This window comes from Drosophila navojoa, chromosome 3 (genome assembly GCF_054131105.1).
Source record: "Drosophila navojoa isolate 15081-1374.11 chromosome 3, UAZ_NAV_1.0, whole genome shotgun sequence".
NCBI classification, from domain to species: Eukaryota; Metazoa; Arthropoda; class Insecta; order Diptera; family Drosophilidae; genus Drosophila; species Drosophila navojoa.
The window spans coordinates 26096635-26117915 of record NC_142891.1 but is presented as its reverse complement, the minus strand read 5'-3'; the positions used below and the strand labels follow the sequence as shown (position 1 = coordinate 26117915).

The window sequence follows — 21281 nt, the reverse complement described above, 5'->3', positions numbered from 1 at the left end:
CTTCCGTCGCGTTTGCCAATTGCCGTCGCAAAATGGCGTTCGAGTGAATATTGAGTTGAAATCGAATCGGAGTGAAACACAAACAGCACGAATTCAAAATTCTAACAAAATAGTGCGAATCAAATCAGGAAAACTACTACAAAATTGCTAAAAATAAAAAAGAATATTCAAAAATTTAAGAAACGATAATATCTGTTAAGTTAATGTAACGTTCATATTTTTTTTTGCCCAATTCCAAAACAAATTGAAAGCGCTCAGGTCTTAATTAATCACAACAGCACAAATTTACATGGAAATACGATTGTAGCATTTAATTTTTAGCGATTCGAAAACAATGTTTAGTTTATTATAATTTCAGTAGCTCGACTATTGATGCATAATTAGGCCATAAGCAGATAGGCATTGTTCATGTTCTGCTTGTGTACTCAACTCTGTGGAAAGGAAGAAAACATGCACCCTGCATTATAGGCGACACGCTCAAGCTATTTGCTATTTGTATGTTCGTTTATATTGAAATTGTTTTTGTTACTGTATTGCGAAGCAGACACTTGAGGCTGCCTCTACACACATAAGAGTCCAAATTGATATAGCAAGGCATCGAGTATAGTCGAAGAAACACACACACACACACTCGCTTCCTCGTCTACACAATCGAAGCGAAGTACCAAAAACCAAAGAAAAACCGCCGTGCGTTTCGCTCGCCTGATAAGAAATCGAGGCGAGCGACGGCGACGGCGACGGCAACGGCGCTTTACACACGGTGTGCCACAGTGCCAGTGCCAGTGCCAGTGGCAGTGGCAGTGCTCGAACAGTCAACGAGTCAACCAACCAACGAGCGATCCAATCTGGCTCTATCTATAAGGCAGTGCCGTCTGCCTTACCTTATGGAATATAACCAAAACAAAATCTCCGCCGCGTGACTTAACATTTCCGCCTCTTTGCCAGGTTGGATCGCGCTAGCCGCGCGTGTGTCTCACTATATAATATATATCGGTCAATAATTGAATACATATAAATATAAATATATTTATTTGTCAAATACAGGGTAGTCCATTAAAATTGAAATCGATCAGGCTTGTATAAAATTGTGCCAAGAAAAGTGCCTGCTCGCTAGTGCGTCATATACTCTTCAATTATTACGCATACGACTCGTGTGACGAAACGCATATTGAATTAGCTCTACAGACAAGCCAGTGTTTATAGTAGTTGCCAATTAAGGAAGCTCTCATCGATTTGCTGCCGTTCGGTGTTGTTGTTGTTGTTGTTGTTGGGAGTGTGCATGCAACTGGCTTTAGAGATGATGCAAACGCTGAAGCCGCCACCGCCATTGCATCAACAGCATCCGCATCCACATCCGCATCCGCATCCGCATCCACATTCGCATCCACAGCATCTGCAGCAGCAGCTGTCAGTCATGGATAATCACCAGCAGCAACAGCAACAGCAGCAGCAGCAGCAACAACAACATATTCATCAGCAGCAGCAGCAGCAGCAGCAACAATTGCCGCCCACGCCGCAGGCATCGCACCTGCTCGCTGGCCAGCACAGCCATCATCAGCAACATGCTGCGGTTGGCGTCGGTGATCACGATGACCCAAATCCGGAATTTGTGTTGGCTTTAATATCAAGGAATCGAGCGCTCGAGGGTGAGTACCAAGCAACAGCTTTGATTCTCGGTTGGCCCGGTCTCAGGTCCGGGGGTCTCAGTGCCTAGGTCCATTGGCCACTCGTCATCCGGAATTTGCCTATGGCTCTTGCACCTGTCTTGTCTAATATTTTTCAGCTCCTGTCTCACTCTCTCTCTCTCACTGTCTATCTGCATCTCTGTGCAACTATCAGTTATTTATTTATGCTTTTAATTATTCCAAGTTTTTCGCTGTTGTTTTGTGATTTTTGCTAGGGCAGCAGATGAAATGTGGCTAAAGTGTTGATTGCTGATGAAAGTCTGTTGTAAGCGGACTTTTGTATTGTATGTATGAATAGTAAACGATGTGTATGCGTCTGTGTGTGTGTGTGGCACCTGTGGCACGGTAGTGCGGTTGCCCTGACTTGTGTCGAAGAGCCTTCTCCATAAGTGTTTTTCAATTAAGCATAGCCGCTTGACCTAACCGCATTAATGCGTTCGTTCATTTTCGCTCATTTCATATGCTGTTTCGGTCATTGAAACTAATAATATAATTGCTGATATTAAAAAGAAGGCTTACTCGTTATTCCATATACCATAGATGACTACATGAAAGATGAGGCGATTAATATAAAGAAAAGAGATTTATTGTTCTTTATAAAAGTTATTAGATCTTGGATTTATAAAGAGATTATAGATTATAAATATCAATTTCTGACTTAACCTATATCTAATATATCGGATCGACTGATTTATGTTAGGCCAGCCTTAAGATGTGTTGGTTAACTATTTCTTCATTCACTTGTGGACTTGGGTGTTGCTAATTTAATTCACAATCAAACCTAAAAACCCTATTTAGTTAAATATAAGTATTTAAATCGACAATTAAATTAGAGTACTTCAGCTGAAGGCCCAGAATCTCACGGTATTCTGGGTTGAAATTATTCTGGGTTTCCTCCTGAAACACATTCAAATACGATAGGTAAAATGGCCTTAGGAGGACTATTCGCCCAGGATATGTGTATGTTTCCATTTCTCACGTTTTGAAGGTGGATTTGCCCATAAAAAGGTAGTTCCTTTTATAAATGTAGGTATACTTATCCAGAAATATTTTAAATAATGATATACTTTTAAAGTATACCAATGCAAGAATTTTTTTTTAAGTCGAGTTATACTTAACAAAAAATCTTTAGCAAAACTATAAATATCTCAGTGAAAAGCCGAACATTACCTCTGCTAAAAAACAAATTTGTAGCATTAACTCTTTGTTGATTGATTGTAAAAAAATGTTCAAGGGATTTGCCTTGAACAATAAAATATAATAGATGGTAGATTTTACGATATGTCTGCCCATTTATATTTCACTTTTAAAGATATGGGTACATACATATACAGATAGATAGGTAGACTGACAAGAATAGAGCTATATTGACTCATCGATATAAGTATATGCTTAAGCTCACCTTCTCTTGACACTTTTCCAAACTGTTTAGTTCATTTATTTGCGTTTTTATTGTACTCAAATTTCGTATGATGTGACAAAGCAGTTAATAATTAAATAATCAGTATAAGCGATAAATATTGCTGAAAATTATGCGAGTTGTGATTGAAATCAACCGGGAGGCAAGGAGACCGAATAAACGGAAGGAATAAACGCAAGGTGGATAGACAGGCATACCATACCGATGAGTACAGGGTGTGAGATATTCGAGCACACAATTCAGCCTACAGCTCAATTTTGATTATTGCTCTAATTCGATTCATGTTTCATAACTGTTAGCAAAACTGGATGCATGTTATTTTATACTGGGCAGAGCTTAGCTCTCATTGTTGCTTGTCTATGCGCAAATCCGGCTGGAAGACATTCGGAGCAACCCCAAGCACAAATTATGATTTCGATTCGTGCCTCACATGTCGCGGCCTGATCCCACGCAAATCAATTGACAAGCTAAGGCCGTAGCTAAAAGCCGGTCCAAAATGTTGACAACTGACACACGGAGGATAACATCGAAGGACACGCGTTTGAGCTGGATATGATGTGGATGTGGATGTGGATGTGGAGACGAGACAAAGCCGAAAGTCAGAGTCAGAGTCCCAAAATTGTTGACAATGACCAAATGGCTTAGCATCTCGGCTATTGTTGCTAATGCGCTGGGAATACCTAGAAGCAGCAGCTGCTCCCCGTTCTCCCAATAGGAGTAGGCCTTCTAACATCGCCAGCCTCCATTTCGAGCACGTGCCGCAGCATTGGAAAAAAGAGCATGCTGCAGGACTGCAATTGCTGTTGGCACTGGGCGCGTTTTTCAAGTGCGCCGGGATTTTGTTTAGAGCACGCGTAATTACAAACAAATAAATAAGAGGGCCATACCATAAAACCGCATCGCATAGAACACGTGGCGCTAATATTCAGCCAGAGCAGAGCAGAGCAGAGCGGCGCAAAGCAGTGCAAGGACCTGGCTGGATGCTGCGACACATCCCAGCGGAGTTGAGCGACGTTCGTTGAGCGTCGTGCAAAACGAGCAGAAAAATTGAATTATGCGCTTGCGGTGCTTCCCAAGTGAAGCAGCTCTCAACCCCAACCCCAAGTCCAAATCTAACCTGAAACCCTCGACTCTTACCCCTGTCACTGTCGCTGTCGCTGCCCATGCCACGCCCAGCTGAGCAGTTGAAGTAACCGGCAATCGACAAATATTTTGTTATTTGCACATAAACATATTTATCGAGTTTGGGTTGCTCTGTTTGCAGTGTAGTCGAGCAGGAGGAGGCGTGGGCAGCTCGCTGCACCCACGGGTGTTTGGTTTCACCCGTTCGCAGCTCCTTGGCTCTGTATGTTGGGTTTGAGCCTGTCAAAAATTGTGTAAATATGTTTGTCATTTCCACTTGCCTACGGCTCGTGCACTTAGCATTGGGCAAACAAACCCCTGCCCATGCCCCGCTCCACCCCTCGCTGCTACCTCAACCCTCAAAACTGTGGGCTAGCGCACTTGTCGCTCACTCGACCAACCGTCCGTTCGTCGTCCGTCCGCCGTCCGACCGCCCGCCCGCCCGCTGGCCGCCGCGTGCCGTTCGTTAGTTGTTCTTGTGTGGCTTTCCTATTAACGTCACAAGGGGCGCACCCCCCTAGCCAACCAGTCAGTCATCCAGCCAGCCAGCCAGCACCCTACCAATGCTTAAGCGTATCGCTTTAGCCTGCTTGTTTCCTTCCTCGACATCCTTCCGCCGGGGGTTGCATTTTGTTGCCTTTTGCGCACGTAATTTGTCATAATGTCAACAAGCGAATGATGTCAAGATCGGCTATGAGCACAACTGGTTTAAGTGGCGCTACAAATTTAGAAGCTATACATTTGATGTACAGGTATACAAAGATTGATGGGCAGATGAAAAGAGGATGGCAAGCTGACCAAACCAAATGAACCAATTGAAAGCACCAGGTTACATGATGAATGTATATAAGATCAGAGCAGTTACAGTAAGGAAAGATCTGGTGTGAGTGTACAGTGCAGATAGAAAGACAGATCTTTCACACAAGTACCATCTCACGAAGTAAACTTTTAAGCTCAACAGCTCAAATCATGTTTAGTTGAAGCAAAACTTTTCACCAAGTAGATGAAACTAATTACTCTATGAAATATATACACAATTATCTGGAAAGTACTCTCAGTCATTTCCTTACTCAGAATGTTCTAGCCAATTCCCTTTTCTCATCTGATCCATGGATCCACTTATAAAATATTCGCCAATTGATGTAAGACTAAAAATTTAGGAATTTATATTTGGTACACAGCCTACATGTATTGATAGGCAATTAGATAGACGGCTCGCCTGCTGCCACCAGACGTGTCATGGATCAGCGACACCTCGTTTCTCAGCAGGCTGCGCAGATCGTCGCGGATTGCCTGCACTTGTGACTCTGTTGCATTCGGCTCCAATCCCACGTGTATCTCCTGAATGTAGTTGTCCGCACCGCGAAGTCGCCTGCTCAAGTAGATGGAACTGTCCAGGCTAAAGCTGCTCCCAGCTGTGGCTGTTTGATAGCTGCTCTCCGTCGTATAGCCCGAGGAGTGGGAATCGGTCAGCAGGTGCCCGGCGCTCCCAATGGTGGAGGCACTGCCATTGTAATTGATGAGCGCTGGCGATGGGGCTCCTGATAATATTGTCATAGCTGACTCGGAGAGATCCGTGGATAGGTATGCCTCGCTGGCCGACTTGGGCAGTCTTTGCGCCGACTGGCTGCGCCGCAGGAGCTTGGCAGCGCTCAACAAAGTGGTCTGGCTTCTCTCAAAGCTGGTGTCCGACTGGCTCAGCCGAACCACCCCGTGTTCCTCCTTGGCGTTGAATAGGATCGTAACCGAATTTTTAAACTCGACGTCGTTAGTTTGTGCCACGGGCCATGCCGAGCTGTGCGGCAACGGGTGCGGTTCGACAGCTTCTCCATTAGATCTGTCCATTCTCGAGTGGAGCTGGAGCTGGAGCTATGGCTGGGAGCTTGCAGCCCAATTGCAATTCGGTTATGGTGCCGACCTCCTCGGTGAACTCCGTCTGAGTGCAGCAAGTGAAAGTCTTCTGCACCTTGGCCAGATCACAGCGAAACGCGTTGTAGGCAGCCCAATTCACATCGGACATCTGTGTGAGTGTCAAAAATAAAAATTGTTAATGCTCTAAGTAAATATCATTAGGCGTCTATTTGTGTGTAGCCTTTTACTGACATTATACTGGGTCGTACTTCCTCTCTCTTGCTTGCCACTCTCCGTACTCGAATTCATAACTATTTACTGTTTTATTCAACTCACCCCTAACAAGCCATAATTTTGGGGCCTAAATGTTACTCTACTAAGTACATAACAAAGTTAGTGCAGCATAGCATAACATATTATATAAATTTATATATATATATATACCTATATCGAAAGATTCAACTTACACGACAGAATTCCCAAAGCAATTCGACTAAACTAATACGATGCTTTGTAAAGTTATTTATTAAGTATATACAAATTATATAAACATAGATTATGAACAAAAAATATTATTCAAATAAATAAAAGTTTAATAAAACTCGAAAAACAATATAAATAAACGCCTAAAATTGAATAAGCGAAAAAAACTAAATCTTAATCAAATTTGTGCAACAAAACAAATAAAATACCACAAATATGTATGAAAGTATGAGTGAAAATATATGCATTAACTATATTAATTGTCAATAAACGAGGAACAATGAAATAAAATAATACAAAAGCAATATATATATCAGCTCATATATACAAAATATATTTTTATAAAATTAAACAAGTATATTTAAATATAATTTTCAAATATTAATAATAATAAATAAATAATAAACATATAATACAATATAAATTAAGCAAACATTAGTTTTAGTTAGAAGAAAAAACAGTATCTAATAATATTAAAATTAATAGGCGCACATGTAGCCAAGAGTTAGATTTTCCACATTATATTAGAGTGAAATGAGACCCAAAATTGGTAATAACATATTTTTAAATTGCAAAGTATCTACGACATTGAAAATATAAATTGCAATGACTAAACAAATCTTAAATAATTATGATGATGAGCCTTAATCGGCTTATTCTAATTAGGCAATTAAGTTATAAGACTTTAGCTCTTAGCGGATGATAGAACAAGGAGACAGAAATTTCGTTGCTCCAATAAAACTCTCAAATCACATATAAATACTTTCCATACGTAAGCGAAAGTCTCCTATTGAAATAAGGATTGAAAACAGGTTTATTGGATACAATACTTCGATGTCTTCCATTATTAAATCATCCTTAAGTTTCAGAGCGAAGTAAACTAAAATTCATCTTTTTATACGAATACATTATTTGTATATTGCTAACCCGCCCAGTTTTGGCATGGGCCAAAGGAGCTCTCGGATTTCTAAGCCCTAGTAGCTCTCCTTTGAGCAGATGCCTTTTTAGAGGATTTCGCGCATTTTTCATTGCTAGGCCAGAACAACAAATGAAAATACATTAAAAAACAAAAAAAAAAGGAAAAAAAAAAACAAGATGGGCCTTGGGCTTGGAGCCAAGTTGAGAAATCAGTTGATGTTGTTAGTGTTATTGTTGCTGTTGGTTGTTTGGTTGTTCGGTTGTTCGTTTATTCGTTGTTTTCCATGGCGTCCACATAAATCATTTTTTGTTCGGACTGCCTGCTGCATATTTCATGGCGGTTTGTTTGCTCCACTCCTGAAGCGGGGAGCGAGGCAGCTTGGAGAGGCTCCAGCTATGGCTCAAGGGGACGGAGTTGGGCGCTTAGAATCGACGACAGCTCTTTGACTAGGCTGCCTTTGCTGGCAGGTAAGGTTAGCCAACTCTCCCTGCTTCACTACAGCCCCAACTCCCCCTCCCACCTCTCTCTCTTTGTCACTTCTGTCTCGCTTTGCGAACATTTCTGTATGCTACATTTTTTGTTTCTTTCTCTCATTCCTAATTTTTTTTTTTTTGCTAACCTTCCCAAAACAGCATTCCGTGCCAAGGAGGAGAGAGCCGGCGAATGTTTAACTTACGTTAAGTAAATAATGGGGCGTTCATATGACATTACCGGGGGGAGCGGGCGGAGCTCTAAGAGAGGGCGTAGGCCAGGAGAGCTCATGTGCCTCACCTACCCATCTCTATGTAAGCGAGTATATTTCGATGAGTGTATGTGTGTGTGTGTGTGTGTGTGTTTGCAGTCACTGTTTACTTCCACAATTTCCTTTTTGCTTAATAAAATAAAATATGAACGAAAAAAATCTGAAAGAAAATCTTCTGCAGTCAAGAGTAGCAGACGCCATTTGTAAAGCTGGAGTAGGGCTTCTAGCTCTAGTGGGTATAATAGAGCTCTGGTCTTAGATAGTTAACTAGAAAAACGTACTTTTTTTAAATTTGAGGAATCAAATACTCAAATGTAATCATATTTTAGTTTATACTTGTGAAGTCGTCAATTCAATTTTTTTTCCTTCACAAATTAGTCTATTTAAATTTTACTTTTAGAAATATCATAATGTTGTGAAAATACCTTCAACTAAATTACATACTTTAAAAATATTTGAATATTAAGTACTTTTTTTTATTAAATTTGTATATTTTATTAGTTTACAGAAATTTATATTACTGAATTAGATTTCTAGATTTCAAAATCATTTTTATAATTTTACTGTGAAACTGTTTTAAGAGTTTGTAAATTTAATTTTTACTTGATATCGTAATTTTGTATTATTTGCTTAATATTATAATTATTATTTGAAGTTCATAAATTTTTTCAGATTTTAAAATTGAAATATCTGAAGTGATGCTTTATTAAAATTTATTTTTGAGCTCCTATAATACTGAGTAAACTTTGTTTTACCGCTGCTATAAAAATAAATTCACACTTTGCTTATCTTGATCATAAAGGAAACATTTTTGAACTATATGAACTAATCCACTGTGATTTGTTGCTATGCAAACATATTTGGGGCCACTGTGCAATCGAAATGAAAAATTCAAAATTTACAAAGAAAACACAAATATAAACAGCAGAAGCACAAAGGCAAATGCTTTAATGTTGGCTTCCACTGCAATGGCTAGAGCAAGCAGTGGGACAGAGACAGAGATGCCACCAGAGTAGGATTGCGAGAGGGAGAGGTGGAGGGGAATCTCCCTTGAACACGTAGCAGCCGGCTAAAAAAGTGCCGAAGGAACAAAAATGGGGTACGCGTACAAACTGGATACGCGTCGTCCCTGTATGTGTGTTTATGTGTATTTGTATATGTATATGTATGAATATGCTTCTATACAAACAATATCCCGCAGCGAACTTTATTAAATTACACGATTTTGACAGTTAAGCAGCGGCAGCAACAGCAACAGCAACAGAGAGCAGAGCTCTACGCCTCCTGTTGTTGTCTTCTACCGTATATGTATGCGTGTCTGTGTGTGTGTGTGTGTGTGTTGCCAAGTGAAAATCATAATTTTTTCTTATATTTTATGTAATACTCTTGAAGCTGCAGAAGAGCAGCAGTCCCCCCTCCAGTCCTGCTCCCCTGCTCAGCCAGCCATCCTGCCCTGCTCTTAGCTGCGCTGCGAGCGAATTTCCCCTCCTCTTCTGACTGACAGACATTTGCGTTGTCTGGCAACGCCGACGGTATTCCTTTTTGAGTATTCCTTGGGGGCCGGTTTAGGCAAATAGAAATGCTCTTCTTTCTCGTGGCTGGCAATAAGAAATAAAATAAAGTCGAAATCTTGGCAATTGCGCGATTCACTTATGGCCGGGAGCGGTTACCAACTTTTATCATTCCGCAATTAGCGTGGCCATGTCTGCTCCAGAGCAGCGCTTATCGCTACGCAGTCGTAGTCGCAGTCGCAGTCGCAGTCGCAGTCGCAGTCGCAGCCGGTAGTCGGGTCAAAAACTTACCAGATACTTCTCTAACAAGCCGCTGTCGCTGCCGCTGCAGCTGCCGCCGCTGCCAAACGGTAAATATTTGTACACCGTTTCACTCGATACCTTGAAAAACGGGACAACAACTGCGGCGATAACGTCTACACGGTTACCCTATACCGATGACTGTCTATATGTCTGCATGTGTATAAGTGTATATATCTATAAATAGTGAGCGTGTGCATTCTTTTCTTCCACTATATTAAGTAAAGGAATATAATAGGGTGTGCTAGACTAGAAGACGAGTTTTACATTCAAAAAGCAGTATATGTATCTATGTATATGTACATATATATATTTTTAAAGATTTCTTGTAAAAGCTTATTCTTAATTTATTACTGACATGTGACCAAATCTGGAATAATTTGGCTCATATTACAGAAGTTACATTGATCTTAACTTTTGAAAAACATAAGAAACTTAAGAAAATAATTTGTAAATAAGCACGTAAACCCGACTAAATTATAAAAATATTATTTACCCTTATAAGCTTTTACTAGACTTTCAACTTTACAAATAAGTTCAACATTTTTATTTTAAATTTAAAGTTTGATTATTTTAATTTTATAAGTGGAACACACATATGTATAACAATATATGTGCTTCTGCACTCAGTCATCATGACCCATTCCCGGTCATTTTCAATGGGTACAAATATACAGAGCGCTTGTTTAAGAACCCAGTAAAATGTCTATGTACCAGACTCATGTTTTTTGGGTCTGGGAGCATGTTCGATTCGGTTATCTATGATAGTCGCACTTAAACGGCATGGTACAAGATTTGCCCATTCAGACGAGACATACGCCTATAGGAGAATAACATTAGTGTTTACATTGGCACCACGTACCATAAATGTTTTCGATAAGAAGCAAAGAACAAAAACATGTCCAGCTTTTCCGACCGATCCACATGGAGATGACGTGCAGCTTGCATCGATGGTCTATATAGTAAAGATATATGTGAGATTGGTATGAAAACAGAAACTGCGCAAGCTTGGGGTAACAGACCTCTCCCAAGCAGCTCCCTTTGCTCGCCGCCTAGTGTTAAATGAGGCCTATTAACATCTAGACATCTACGTGGGCACTGCGAATTCCTTTCATGTGCAACCCTCGTTGGCTGACTTTCAACTCCCTCCCACTCGTAAAGCCTTTTTATCCTCTATGCATTTTCTGCCATTTATGCCTTTTATGCTATCTGAGATTATTTTCCACATCGCTTTGTCCATTGTTCGGGTTTATCTAAACAGGTGGTCCCAGCATGTGGCCGAGCCGCTGCATTCGCAAATCTTTTTGTCTGATCCACCCTTCTACATCTTTTAAGCTTCCTTTTTGTTGTCGTTGTTCTTGTTGTAGTGTTTACCTTTCAATCAACAATGATATTATATATATTTAAATAAGCATACATATATTATACACATACATATATGTATATACATATGTATGTGTGTTTGCTTACATACAATATTATTGAGTTTTGATTCAAGTCAACCGCAAATTATGTTTGGTAATTTTATTCAAGCAGGTGTGCTAATTGCGACTCCCTCTGCCTTCCTCTGCAGCTTTATATTTTTGTAGAGCAGAAATTCATATTTCGCGTTTTGTCATTATAAAACAATCGAATTTTCGTTATGTCAATAGTCAACAATAATCGCCGTGATTACTTAACTTATCTAGCACCCGTCGTTGGAGTGATTCGACTTTAGGTCTTACACTCCACGAGAGCCCCATTAAGTGGCATTTCAAGCAGCAAAATACTACAGACGCTTTTATTTATTGTTTCTCGATCTCATAGCTCAAGCTATTGAGTGTTCCACAGGCAGACGCAATGGGCTCTGAGTGTAGAAATCTGTTTGATTACGAGACTTCAAGTCAGCTAGTACGAACATGTAGGTTGGTTGGTGTGCACCACTACAGTATACCCCTACTTTAATTTGCCTTTTAGGTTTTATCGATAACACTCACTAGTCATACTACTGCTAGGACGTATGTGGTATCGATAACTAATATTTGATTTATTTTAGATTTTTAAATTTTTATACATTATCTACCATCAAACTCTATTTTGTATTGATTGAATACCGATACATTGATCGACATTATATTACATATACAAATATTATGATGTTTATAATGACGTATTTTATTTGTAATGCGGAAACAGAATAATTGGGAAACTTATCAATTGGCTACGAAACGACAATGAATCATCTAATAATTGGAAACCTTATATACCCTATAAGAAACCTCGCCAGCCGACACATTCTTATACGCAAAATCTATACATAGTATGCTTACGGTATGACCATAGCTGGCAGATTTGCTTCATTGTATTGATATGATGCAGCAGTTGAGGCACTTCGATCGGCTTATCAGGCTATCGGGGAGATAAGTTAAGGTCCCCGTATTTCAAACAGATAAGTGTCACTCTTCGAAAACACAAACACCTAAACAAACTACGCACACCGACCAGATCTGAGATTCGTAACTCCCAGGTAGACAGTTTCGATTGTTAAGTAAAGAACCCGTCGAAAGTTCTAAGAGCTGCCGCCCAGTTTATGCTCGGGCTTATGCTATTTACTCTAGATGTTGAACTACTTTCGCTCCACTACGAGCACTTGAAAATGTCCAACAAGAGTTGTATAACTGGAAGCACGATCTATGCAGTGCCTGGTCCCTAAGGGGTAAGCGGAGAGCTTAACACACTGAAGTGCCATATAAATGTGGCACTGATTGCGCGTGGAGTAGCTGTAAGGCCTGCTACTTGGATTTAAGTCAAATATAATCGTTTATTAAATCTAAAGTAAAGTTATTTAAGCACTTTGATCACACCGACCCTCGAAGCTCTCGCTCTATCCCACTGCCTCTTTCTCTCTCCCTCGCCAGCATATTAGAACTAACTGTTGACCTAGTATAAGAAGTAGGGGAAGGGCACGGCTAGATAAAGAGCAGCAGTACGATAAGACTAAGGCAAACAGTAGCCTTTGACCACATTTTAGAAACTCTTATTTAGTTTATTGCAAAATTAATTTTGGTGACGTATCACCATACATAATATAGATTAATATTACAATAGATTGAATATAAAATGCCGAAAAGTTTGAGAGGTTTCCTATTGCTTTTGCCTTATTGCCTTTGAATGCTGGTATGAATGTTGCATACAGATCTTAACATATACATATATGTTATGCTAGTCTATATATGAATATATGTTTTGTTTGCCTATTCTTCTAGCTTAAACAAAAAGGAATAAAATATAAATAAATAGGACTGCTTTAGCATGAAGGTTTTTAGACTTGACTTGTTAATGAATTATATTTAAATAATCGATAGACTGAACATTCTATACCTATAGAAATTATGTTTACGTCTTTTGAGATTTTCCAAAAATTTGTTAACCAAAAAACTTAATTTTGTATAGAAAGAAACAACTAAGAATCAGACAATACTCTGATATGGAGATAATAAAACTGCAGCCATGTTCCTTGTCTATTACTGCTGTTTAACCGGCGCACTTATAAGTAGGACTAGGCGAAGACTTACTTGTGTGTGTGTAATCTACATATATTGATTTTTCCAAATGCATTTCCACCATTTCACAAGGACATTTCCATTGTCGTCGTAAGTTATCTATGGAATGAAACGAGAGTAAAGCAAAGCTCGCCTGCTTAACGAAAAATGGGAGCTCCTTAAGCTCCTTCAATGGAACTCCATAAATTCCGAGCAAAAATCAAAAGCTGTTAAATAGATAAATGGTTTTATTTACAAAATGCATGACACCACCTTCCCATTCCAGACTGAGGCTGCTGTCGAGTCCAAGGAGCAGCTCGGATGGACTGACTTGAGCGTATGTCGCAAATTATGCGATGCTCGGTGAAAGCGTTCAATGAACAAAATGATTTTATTGCATGCGGCCGGCTAAGCCCGAAAAACCACTCAAAACCATTTGGCCATATGTTGCCATTTGTGACAATAACTGCAGCGGGCACGACACACCGGAATGAAACGGAACGGAATGGAATGGTCGAGTGGGTTGGGTAGTTAGCAGACAGACAGATAGACAGACAGATAGACAGACAGAGAGTGAGCGAGAGAGTGGGAGAGTGAGAGCGTGAGTAGATGCCGTTGTCGTTTGTTGTCGTTAATGCCCAATGGGTGGCAAATTGTTTTTTATTATCGGCCGGGCCGAGGCAGCTGCGACCCTGCTCAGCTCTCGACCGGGTTGGTGTGACAACGTGGGGCAAAGGAGTTAGCGTCAGCTCGTCTGTCCTCTGGCTATTGTCGATTGCGTGAATAAAACTTTAATGGAACGGCACAAATCCCATCGGTTTACCCCGATGCTGCTATTGCTATCGTCGTTGTTGTTGTTGTTGTTCTTAGCGTTTCTAATGCCAACTAATTGAGTGCGAAAATGCCGTCAGTATTGCGAGAAGTTTTCCTCAGCTTTTGTTTTTATGATATTTTATGTGAGCATATTTGAAGCCGTTGGCAAGTAGACCTCCCCCCTTCCCCATACACACACACACATATAAAAGTGACTCACAGAGTGCATTCAAAATGCAAGCAATGTGGAGCCTGGGGAATGCCAGAGAGGTGCAGAGAGATGGAGCGAGTGTTTTTGTCCACATTTGGGAATTGCGCTTAAAAAATGCCTGCAAATGGCTTTTAGCAGTACGTGTGCATATACATATGTGTGCGTGTGTGTGTGTGTGTGCACTTTTATGAGTGCATCATGGCTCTGGACTAGACTGTCACGTAAATAGTTGATGGCCGGCCATTGCACGTCTCCTATTTCTGTGGAATCTCGACTGAAAACTTGCAGCTAAGTAAAATTTATAGCCCGCTTCGAGGCGCCGGGCACGTGACCATGCAGCAATGATTATTAAACTGTGCTTCCCATATATACCGCTGAGATTGAAGTGCATAATAGATATACATACATATAAAGTGAAAGGGAGCTAGACAGATATGTGCAGCAATCAACAAAATTTCTAATAAAATTCTTTGCTTAGCTAGAAATTGAAGCTTGTAAATGTTTAGATACACTATATCTATCTTCAAGTGCTCGTATTAGTGATAAATCCAAGGGAATTTATGTTCTACACATGTAATTCGTTAAACAATAGAAAACCAACCGACAAAAAAAATATTACACAATCAAAGATATTTAGAGTAAATTTGAAAGTATTGTAATGGTATATGAGAACCAGGTAAATCCAAAAATTGTCAACGCCTTGTTAGTCATTGTAATGTATCAGTCATAGGTGCTACCCATTGTTTCTTCCTAAAACGATTCTCCAATAATATTTGACGAATTATTTGAAAATATGAATAATAGTAATTCCCAATATGCTTCACTAATTCTATGTATATAGCATCTCTAAATCACACTTGTTAAATAAATTTAAAAAAAAAAACTAACTAAAACAGTTTCTAAAATAAATGAAAATAAATTATGCGATGGTAAAAATGAAATGTTTCTTAAATAAAAAGTTAATGTTAATAAAAAATAAAAAAATAATAATAAATTGTCCTGCTGAATATATATTGTAAAGTCCTAGCAGTACAAGCACAACTATTTCTAGCTAATTGACTATAAAATTGCATTTCATTTAGTATAATTATTGTTTTAGAGTTTTGTTAAACAAAGCGCATAGTTTAGAGGTAGAAATGCCGTCTAACCAAATTGGCAACCAAGCACAGCCTCGTCCTCCCAATCAAGGGGCAGCCAACCCCAAGTGCAACCCTTGGACAAGTATCGCTCTCCCGCTCACTCTTCGGCATCTCTCCTTGTGCTTCCCCTTCATGCGTACACTGCGGCAATCTTTCACCCTCTATAAATATGGCGACGTCCATTTTTGTGGCTGATATTTCAACAGCAGCAGGTCCCTGGTCTCTGGCTTTGGGCTCCCCATTAACTCAACCGTTCGGCGCCATCTTGGCTTCATCAAACGCACACAAAAGCCCATAAGGGCAAAGCCAAGATAATGGTAGCCAGGCAGCAAGGCAGAAAGGCAGCCTGAAGCACTGAAAGCACTGAAAGCAGCAGCAGCAGCAGCAGCTCAGCTTGATTCAGGAAAATAAAATGGGCACCAAACGAAGTCGTTAGACCAACCGCCTACCCTAACCACCCCCAGTCACTTAGCCACATCCACGCCCCACGCATCCTCCGACCCCGACCCTGGCCACCTGCACCTAGATAGAGCGTTCTCTGTATCTGTGTGTGCTTGTTCGTGTGTTTGTGTGTGTGTGTTTGCAAGCGCGCTTCAAAAGAAAATCACCCCAAGTGTGTATTTTTATAGAGACCGCAATAAACCTTTTTCTTTGCCGAGTCGTGAAGCGCTTCGATGAATGTGAAAAGGTTGCTCCCTGAATCCGTATTCCGTATACGTTCGGCCTCTGTCTCTGCCACTGACTCTACATCTGCCTCTGCTCGTTTGATGAAGTTCCAGTTCGAGACACAATACACTTGGCACAAGCGAAAAAATCAAGCAATGCTTCAATTCGGAAACGCATGACTAGGAAATACCCCATGTGCAGCTTTCAAGTTGCTGAATATATAGCGACATACTTCTTTAATCAATATATGGCATAGATCTGTACCTATGAGAGGCATATGTAGAGGAATCAAAATATTTAGATCTTATGTATCTAGCTGTTCAACTTTTCGAGCTTTGCACAAAACAAATCCGAATATTAATATCAAATCTTAGCATCATTAAGATATTATTGCATTGTGATAATGAAATAAACAACTTACAAAAATATAAACATATATATACAAGTCTATGGATTTATGTGCAAACGGATGGATATACGAACATTTGTTATAGCAACTCAATGGAAATAAGGATCAATATATAAACTTCATGGCCTGGGGTAACATTACATTCAACTTGTTACATGTGCGGCCACCTCAACAATATGCCCTGCTTATTCACTTTCGATGGGTATGCAAAAAGAAATACTTGCTGCAGCCGTTGCCCATTTTTCTTGGCCTGGCATAACCATAAAGGAGGCCCGATTGATGGTCGTAGCATTCAAAATTGGAGGCGGATAACCATGTGCTCCATGTGCTGCTGGGAGCGAGGCGAGGGCTGTGCCATGTCATCGTCGACGTCGTCGTCGTTGTTGTTGCTGCTTTTATTTTTTGCTCTGCTTTATAGCGCCCGGTCAAGGGTGCTCTGGTCAGCTAGCTTGACGCTTGAATGGCTGCCAACGAGTGCGCGCCTTTTGTTTGGCCAGCAGCACAACAAAAAAAAAGCTAGCAAAAAATACACAAAAAACACACACACACATACATATGCACAGAAAATAGGAAACAAAAGCAAAGAATTACAACAAAATAAAAGAGCGAACAAAATGCTTTTTGCAAAGTAACCAAAAGCGAGCGTAAAAATAGAAAATTGAAAATAGAGAATGTGTGGCGGTGCCCATTGTTTAATGGACGTCAGCTGGAATGTGCGCCAGAAATTGAAAAGTTATTGTGCTGCACGTCCAGTAACCAGCCACTGCACTGCCACAGCCACAGCCACAGCCGCGGGGCGTGGCATAGTAGCAGTGGGTGCAAACGAGCGGAGCAGGGGCAGGTGGAATCGTATTGTCGTGACAAGCTGCTACTTATATACAAGCATAGATGTGCCACAAGCACGGGTTTTTGTGCCAAGCGCGCAAATTGTTGAACTAAAATATTTGACAGTTAATTTTTGGTTTGGCCGCTGCCTTTTTATATACAAAAGTTTTGAACAATAGCCAAAAAAAGAAGGTATTTTATTTTGCTGAATGCTGAATGCAAATAGCTTAACCATAGCACTGAGCTTATGCAAGCGTTAACGCCGTGTCTTGCAAAAGCTGATTGAATTCAACTAATACACACTCTGTCCCTCTCTCTCTCTCTCTCTCTCTCGCTTGCTTACGCTCTTGCACTTATTCACTTTGCATGCAATTCCTTTACCCACGCTCGACCGCAATTAAGAAATTACAATGGCAAGAGAGAAAAGCGCAGTAATGTATCCTCAAAAGCTCAACCAACCAGGCAGGCAAGCGGGCAGGTAACAGCAACAACAATAAGAGTGCGAAGAGCAAGAATCACATGCATAAAGTAAATTATAATAGGCATAATAAAAACGAGGCAAAGACCAAGCGACAAGTAACGGCGTTTTGTTGCCATTTACTTTACCATGCACGTGTATGTGTGTGGGTGTATAGCTGTGTGCGTATGTGTGTATGTTGGTGTAACTGTGTGGTAAGGCCGTAAGTGCTTCGTGCGGAATTAAAAGCAAACGCATTAAAAGGTGTCCGAAAAGAATTTCACCTTGGCAAAGGCACAGGCTACAAAGCACGGCACACCACAGCAACAAAATGGCGCAGCTGCAGATGGCGACAGATTCTCGTTACACACACACACACACACACCAACACAGCTATAACTGTTACGACCAACGGCAATGGCAACGGCAACGGCAACGGCAACAAGCAACATTTTTAATTATGAAACACTAAAAGTGGCAAAGCCAAAGTGCAACGCGTACAAGAATAGGGCGCTGGGCGTGAGATGTGGGGCGTGGGGCGTTGTGCTTGGGGTCGCTTTGGCCAAGCTATTAACTTAAACGCCTTTTGCCGGTTAATGGAAATGAACCTCGTCGTGGCAATGGGCAGTTATCTGGTTAAGACAACGATGGGGAGCTGCTGCTGCTGCTGCTACTGCTGGTGTCTGCCGACACGCGCAGGTGTTTAGTCCGACCCTCTTAACCGTTAACGGTTAACGGTTATGAGCACCGTGCAGAACAGAGTTCGTGTTAACATGGCCTAATTGTGGCATGGCAAGGGCCCACATGCTGTACTTGGTCTCCATATTACTCTGCAGACTACAAGTACGCTGAGTACTGGGCTAAAACGAAGCTCCTTGGAGTGTCGGGGTGGGGTGGTGGTGTGGCAGTCTATGGCCATATTGAGTTACTGCAGTTGCGTTAATTGCAGGCACGTGTGCCGCACAAGTGAAACGTTTTGACACGACCCGCCAAGTCGGGTGCGAGACTCGCGCCTCTTGTAGGGCCTCCTCGAAGAGTTTCACCCTGCAAATTGTATGGAAACTTAAGAAGCATCTAAGCCGATCGTCGGGCCGTGTGCCACAACTCTGTTCCAACGGGCGCGGCGAATTTCCACGCAGCTACAATTTCGCTGCGTGCAACGGTACCAATAATTGATATCCATCCGCTCGCAAGGCGCAGCACGCAGCACGACGCACGCAGCACGCAGTGGTGTGCGTGCAGCCGTCCAGTCGCGTGCGACGCGGATGAGCACTTACGTCCCTGTTAACCGAGAGGCAAACAAGCTACGCATCAGCTTTGTTTGCTATAGTTTAAATTAAGTTAGATTAAACGAAGTGAACAAGCCAAATATAAGAATTTATATTCGATTGACAACTAGGTATTATTTCCGTTTATACCCATTGGAAATTGGAAAACAAGGCATAATGAAATTGCCACCACAATGTACTATATAGATTCTTGATCAGGGCGATGAGCTGAGTCGATTTAGCCCTGTCCGTGTGCTTGAACGCGCCGATGTCAGAAGACGTAAGAACTAGAGACTTGAATTTCTATTAAATGTCCGTATATAGAGCGCGGATATCGAGATTTTCTCAAAAAATCGATAACTTCACCCGTTATTTTCATCTGATATATCTTTAGAGCCAAATGTTAAATGTTAGTTCATATGTATTTTATAAAATTTCGGTTTCTGTTAGGCGTATTTCCAACACTGGAGACTTTCGCTTTGGCAAATGCATTTCCATGTTATAGAAGCGAATAATTATTGAAATATCAGTTGTCCCGTTTAAAGCTTTCTTACCTGTTTTCAATTGAGTCTAATCACATGCATAAATTTAAACACACATACATACATGCATGTGCACATTTGAGAGAGTAATTGAGAGAAAGCAGCAACAATATTAGTGTAGTGAGCGCCGACATAAAATGGCGACAGGCATCTGCGATCACACTGTGCAGAGCAGAAAGAGAAAAAGAGACACAAAGATGCCGTGGAACGTGTCGCATAAATTGTTTGCGCTCAATAACTTTGTTCTAGTTTCCATTTGTTGCGTGGGTTGCTCTCTCTCGAGTTGATGAGCGATGTGTTCAATTGAGCGACTCAAAGAACTAAATAAGGAATTCATAATCGATAGCACAGTATGGAACGGCCATAAGCAGCGGAGCCAACTGCACAACTAAAGAGCACAATTTATGCTTATTACGCCAGCACTATAATTCCCATCACTAATACGCAGTGCTGTTAGCAAGCCCAACTGCTTGGCTCGTTTCTAGTTTCATGGCGTTAGTTTTTATTTCGGCGTTTACTTTACTTTCACCATAAGCCGCAGCAACAATTTGAGTGCCAATACGCATCAATCGATGTGGATATCCATATCATCAAACAGACACACACACACACACACACACGCTCACACCCTAAATATAAATACAAACAGAGTTAAGTGCTGTCCATGGGCTGTGCAACAGTTTGGCTGAAGCTGAAGCTGAAGCTGAAGCGTTGAAAACAGTTTTCAAAGTCGCGTAGTTTACTCAGTTACGAATATGGGGTAGGGGTTGCTGCTCAGGGGTTGCTGCTCAAAATTGATTAAGGTCATTATGCAGCCGGGTAGCGTCGAGCTGGGATCGAGAGTTGCGACTTGTGTGCAACCAGCGACGGGCAACGGGCAACCGGCACCGAGCACCAAGCACCAAGCACCGACTCTCTGACACTTAATCCCAGCGGCATAATCAGCAACATATTGTAGCAAAACCTTCTTCACGCTGCCATAAAAAGTAGCAGTTTTGTATTTTCGAAATTTTACACCCCGCATGTGGAAGGGAAAGCGCAGACGGATGGGCAGGGGGAGGGGCTGGATAACGGTGGCAGAGGTTAAATGCCAGGGCTCGACTCTCGGCGAGCCTTTGCCAGAGTTTTATGGCTTACCCACTTTTGTTGTACAATAAACCTGGCAACGGCTGTCTGCACTCGCATAGGAGTGCCAGCTCCACTCTCTCCACATTCGCCTATTTGGCTGCCATTCGCCATTCGCTGGGTGCGGCTCGCATTATTCATGAGGTCAGTGGTTGGGCTTAAACCCTTGCCAATGGCTTGCCGTTGCTCCAAGGAATATTTTGCACAGCTGCTGCCAGGCAATCAACAAACGCTTCCCTCTCTCTCCCTACCTCTCATCCTTCATCACTGTC

The 21281-nt window shown here is 41.3% G+C and overlaps 2 protein-coding genes across 3 annotated transcripts in view; one reads left to right on the top strand and one right to left on the bottom strand.

Moving 5' to 3' along the window:
• The first annotated feature begins 232 nt into the window (after positions 1-232).
• Positions 233-21281, top strand: part of Lim3 (Lim3 homeobox protein) — a 34483-nt gene continuing 13434 nt past the window's right edge. The window contains exon 1 of one of the 2 annotated variants that reach the window (XM_089257403.1): positions 233-1646. In XM_089257403.1, coding sequence (XP_089113529.1) covers positions 1280-1646 — 367 coding nt within the window. In that variant the 5' untranslated portion in view covers positions 233-1279. The remainder of the gene's footprint in view (positions 1647-21281) is intronic. The other variant, XM_089257404.1, reaches the window with a different exon arrangement.
• On the bottom strand, positions 5371-6552 carry LOC115563218 (uncharacterized). Its single transcript, XM_030385856.2, has 2 exons — positions 6331-6552; positions 5371-6247 (listed from the first exon to the last, which is right to left on the bottom strand). The coding sequence occupies exon 2, from the start codon at positions 6070-6072 to the stop codon at positions 5410-5412; it is 663 nt and encodes a 220-aa protein (XP_030241716.2). The 5' UTR covers positions 6073-6247; positions 6331-6552; the 3' UTR covers positions 5371-5409.